This window comes from Bubalus bubalis, chromosome 5 (genome assembly GCF_019923935.1).
Source record: "Bubalus bubalis isolate 160015118507 breed Murrah chromosome 5, NDDB_SH_1, whole genome shotgun sequence".
Taxonomy (NCBI): domain Eukaryota; kingdom Metazoa; phylum Chordata; class Mammalia; order Artiodactyla; family Bovidae; genus Bubalus; species Bubalus bubalis.
This window is the reverse complement of record NC_059161.1, coordinates 26,793,724-26,798,820: the sequence shown is the minus strand read 5'-3', so window position 1 is coordinate 26,798,820 and position 5,097 is coordinate 26,793,724. Positions and strand designations below refer to the sequence as shown.

Genomic DNA, 5,097 nt, shown 5'->3' with positions numbered 1-5,097 from the left:
TCAATTCTCATGGTAGAACTCAGCCAGTGTTTGCGAAGTGAATGGTGAATGCATAATGGATCCTGGATTACCCAGCCACCCCATCAATATCTGCTCCCTGAATCGACTGCTAGAAATGAAGATCCAAGCGGGATCAATCCAATGAGAGCTCTATAGACTAATCAGGTGCCCGTTTCCATTTGGTTTAGCAGTGGGCTAGAGGGATGATGGGAATAGAAAGTCCTTTTCTGGCTCTGGAGTCACAGCTGGGTTCTCCGCAGTGTCGATGTCTGAGCGCCCTGCAAGCCACAGCAGAGCAGTAAGTTACTACCCTCGGATAAGGACGTCGTCTCCTTCCTTAAGGTAAGCAAGCTAATGTTGAAGGGTAGCGTGTGCCTCTGGATGGCAAGGAGAGTTTTCAATAAAATCATTTCTTTCCCAAGAACGCGTTTCAGGGTTTGATTTGACCTCTCAAGGTAGTTTTACCTGCATCTCATCACATTTTCATCAGTGATGTAGCTGGAATCATTTGAAATGCCTTTGCCGAGCAAAGGTCATTCATGAAATACATCAGTTTGGAATTTGCATTCTTTGCAGGAAGTTTAAAATGCATATCGAGCACACAATCTTCATTCGTGTTTTGGCTCCTCGGTACGCGTGAGATGCGTGTTCCAAGCAGGCAGAGAGATAGCACTTTGTCCCCCACTGGGCCCTGTCTAGTGTTCCTCGGCTACGAGCCTCACTTGCACACCTGCTAGTGCAGTGACCTTGGCCCTGAGTGGCTTGCATGGAAGGGGAGGGAGACGGTGTAAGGTGTGCTCCTGCATTGTCTAAAACGGATCCCTTGATCCCTGGCAGCTTCCACAGGAGTCGTCTTGGAGCAGAGCCAGGATGAGTGCCCCGACCCCACCCAGACTCCTTGACCTGGCGGGAAGGCACTTGCTGAGGGCCGATGACTTGGACGTTTCTATTCTGGAGAGTCTGCCCACGGAGCTCTTCCCGCCCCTCTTCCTGGAAGCCTTTGACGGATATCGGACAGAGACCCTAAAAGCCATGGTGCAAACCTGGCCCTTTGTCCGCCTGCCTCTGGGGGCCCTGATTGACCTGCCTCATGTGGGGCCCCTACAAGCCGTGCTGGAAGCACTTGATGTTCTGCTTGCCCAGAAGATTCGATCCAGGTCAGTCTTTCATGGGAACCTGGTCAAATCCCTGGAGTCCCGAGGAAGATGGCTGGGCTGAGAGAACGTAGATGGAAGGGGATGGATCAGGGGGTTCTGAAGATAGCGACAAAGAAGCCTTGGTTGGCTATGAGAAATACCTTCTGGTAGCGTAAGGGTGCCTTAAATGAAGGGGGGCCTTCTAGAATATCCCCCACCTCTACCCAGTCATGCTTAGACTTACTAGAGTGGAAAATCAGACAGGAAAAGAGGGCAAAGGGGAATGGAGGAAAGTGAGGCAGAGAAGAAAGAGGGCAAGGTAGCTGGTGAAGTCAGGAAGATTAAGTTACAGCACAGGTAGGCAGTCTGTTTTCCAAATGGGAGGCTTTTGTTTTGTGTTTTCGGTTTCTGGTTGTTTGCTTGTTTGTTTATTTTTTTATTTATGTATGTATTTTTGACGGTGTGCATCTTACTACATCATTACCAATCTCCTTCTTCCTCCTTCTCCCAGGAGGTGCAAACTGCGGGTGCTAGATTTACGAAACACGGGCCAGAACTTCTGGAGCATGTGGTCTGGAGCCAGCAGTTATGGGTGCTCAGGCTCACGGATGGCAGCAGTGGCTGAGCCCAGGTCAACGACGAGGCAGCCCTCGACTCCACTGAAGGTTTTTCTAGACCTGTGCCTGAAGAAGAGGACCCTGGACAACTTCCTCACCTACTTCCTTCGGTGGGCGGAGCAGAGAAAGTCTTCCATCCGCCTGTGTTGCAAGAAGCTGAAGATCGTCTCAATGCCAATGGACAATATCGTGAAGGTCCTGAGCATGGTGCAGCTGGACTGTATCCAGGAGGTGCAAGTGAGTTGCACCTGGAGTCTGTCCACCCTGGCCACACTGGCTCCTTTCCTGGGTGAGATGAGTAACTTGCAGAGACTCCGTCTCTCCCACGTCCACGTGTCCACCTTCAAGAAGCAGGAGCACGATCATGTTGTGCACATCACCTCCCAGTTCCGGAGGCTGGGCCACCTCCGGGATCTCCATCTGGAGTCTCCTTCCTTCCTTGAAGGCTGCCTGGACCAGATGCTCAGGTGAGTGTGGACCACTGGCTAGGTAACCTTAAACACAACATGAGAACGTCCAAAGGACCGTCTCTCATGGTGCTCTGTCCTGAGGTGTGGTGTCCCACAACCCCGCAAGTCAAGGGAGGGGGTGAAACTGATCGAGTGGCGCCTGTGAGGGGGTAGAGAGTATTATCTGGGGGTGTTCACTTCCCAGAGTCGGTAATTTCCTCCTAACGTGGAGGCATCTATGTGATCATGGTAAAAATAGGGAAGCGAACAGGACACTGACGAGGGGAAACGACATCAGAGCAGAGCATCCCTGAAGAGAAGCTCTGTGCTCCCCAGGTCGGTGCCCTCAGTGAACCCTGTTGCAAATGCCCTGTCTGTAAGGGATGGTGTTGTTGCTCTAAAGTTGGTTCCTGAGGCACGTCTCCCTAGAGCCTGGCCTGGTCAGAGATACAGGATCTGGGGCTCCACTTGGGGCTGAAGGAAGCCTTACCTGAAACCATTTTTCGATCTCCTCTCCCCACGCTAATATTCAGTGATGTCCACACTTGATGGAGATGCTCTATGGCTCTCCTCACAGCATGTCCTTGCGATGCCATGATCTTCACTCATCCTCAGCAGGAAGTGGACTACGTGGTACTCCGCTCAATAGATGAGGAGAGAGTGTCTTTGAGATACTGTGCAGGGATTCGGTGCCCCAGTGAGGCTGACAGCCCTCAGACTAGAATGAGACGGGGCAAATCGGTGTGTTGACCCTCAGTGGATGGTCAGACTAATATCCGTCTTTGTAGCAACCTTTTGTCTATCAGCTGTATGCAACCTGGCACTCGGTTCCCAAGAACTAATTGCTTGGTTTCTCCCCAGGTGCCTGAAGTCCCCCTTGGACAGCCTGTCAATAACCAAGTGCTGGCTCACAGAATCGGACTTGACCCACGTGTCCCAGAGCCCAGACATCAGTCAGCTCAAGAGCCTGGATCTGAGCCGTGTCACCATGACTGACTTTAGGCCTGAGCTCCTCCAAGTTCTGCTGGAGAAAGTCGCAGCCACCCTCCAGGAACTGGACTTCGATGCGTGTGGGATCACGGACTCCCAGCTGCAGGCCTTCCTGCCTGCCCTGAGCCGCTGCTCCCAGCTCAGGGCCGTCAGCCTGTGTGGGAACCTCCTGTCCACGGCCGTCGTGGAGAAGCTGCTGCGACACACCGCTGTGCTGCCCTGTTTAAGGCAAGAGCGCTATCCCGCCCCTCAGGAGAGTTACAGCGCCCGGGGCGTTCTCCTGGAAGCGAGACTTGCCCGGCTTCGGGCTCAGCTGTTGGAGATTCTGAGAGACTTGGGACGTCCCAGGATCATCTGGATAAGCCTCAGCCCCTGTCCTCGCTGTGGGGAGGATGTATGCCATCACATGGAGCCCATTGTATACAGCTGTCCTGCCCCTGCCTAGGGGGTGGCCTCTATCAGAAGCTTTCTTCTGTGCACCTTGCCACTGAGATCTAGAACTTGGGGACGTCATGAAGGCAACACAGACCCAGGGTTGCAGACATCTGTTCAACGCGAATGGGAAAAGGAACCGTGTCAGTAGGGCGGCAGAGGGCCGTGGCGGTGGCGCAAGATGGCAGGGGGGAATGATAGAGTCTGGGAGGGGATGGGACGTTCACGTACATGTGCTTTTAGACTCTGATATGAACCCGCGTGGGTCCACGTTGGGAGACCCACGTGTTAGAGTTACTCCTGGGGAGAAAGTTGTCAAGAAATTGTCAGGAAATCACGTATGACACCCCTCATATGTGGAATCCAAAAGGAGATGACCCAAATGAACTTACTTGCAGAAACGGAAGGACTCACGACTTAGGATATGAACTCCTGGTTTGTGTGTGTGTCTGTGCGGGGAGCGGGGCGTGGGTGTGTGGGAGGAATGGTTGTGCCTTGAGGGAAGTCACGTACACACCACTGTGTTTAGACTGGATAACCACCAGGAACCTATCGTATCGCTCATGGAGCTCTGCTCAAAGTTTTGTGCCGGCCTGGATTGGAGGGCTGATCTGGGGAGAATGGATACGTGGGTTATCTATACTGAATCCCTTGGCCGTTCACCTGAAACTATGGCAAGCCTGTTAAGTGGCTACATCCCAACACAGAATGCTTTCGGTGTTAAACAAACAAATTTTTTAAGCAGAGAACTTGGCAAAGATAAGAAGATCCTCCAGGTTATCAAACCGAAAGCAAATCTAAAATGAGAGTGAATAAATGCATCTATATGACCTCTTTATTGTGTTGTGTAGCAAGAAAATACTAGGACATTATAGACCAAATCTACCCCAATAAAATTAGTTAAATGAAATACAGAAAGTCTTATGGAAAATCTACTGCTGTCCTCCATGACGTATTTATTCTTTTTTTAGTATGTGTTTTGCCTTTGGCTGCTCCAGGGAATCTTCCTCACCTTGGGATTGCCCACGGTCTCCATCATTGCAGGGGATTCTTTTCTTTCTCGGGTAATTTGTAAGACTTTGGTGCAGCTCTTAGCTCCTAGTTTTCTTCTGTGACTGTTTAGTGGGTCAGTATACAGAAAGGGGAACATACTCAGTATCCCATGAACTATCAGTGCGGAACTCTCAGAGGGTTCTCACTGTTGACTAAGTCCATGACCTTTGCATTGCTATTTTTCATGCTTCTACCAGTCAGAGCATGAGTCTCAGTTTTCTGCCTTTGTGTGTGCTTCACTGCCAAAGCAAAGTCCTCATTTTGACATTATGTTTTCCACACTGGCAACATGATTGAACCTGGTTCTCTCCATTCCATGCCTGCCATGTGTGGATAGTATTCCTCATGGATATAATTGAGTGGTGGGCAGACTTCCAATTTCTTTTAGTAAAATGCTAAATTAACAAAAATATAGATCCC

At 50.8% G+C, this 5,097-nt stretch overlaps 1 protein-coding gene across 1 annotated transcript; it reads left to right on the top strand.

The window, feature by feature from the left end:
• The first annotated feature begins 809 nt into the window (after positions 1-809).
• LOC123333568 (PRAME family member 9/15-like) lies at positions 810-4,555 on the top strand. The gene is made up of 3 exons (XM_044942530.2): positions 810-1,157; positions 1,648-2,220; positions 3,064-4,555. Exons 1-3 carry the CDS (start codon positions 871-873, stop codon positions 3,635-3,637), a joined length of 1,434 nt encoding a protein of 477 aa, XP_044798465.2. The 5' UTR covers positions 810-870; the 3' UTR covers positions 3,638-4,555.
• The last annotated feature ends 542 nt before the right edge of the window (positions 4,556-5,097 follow it).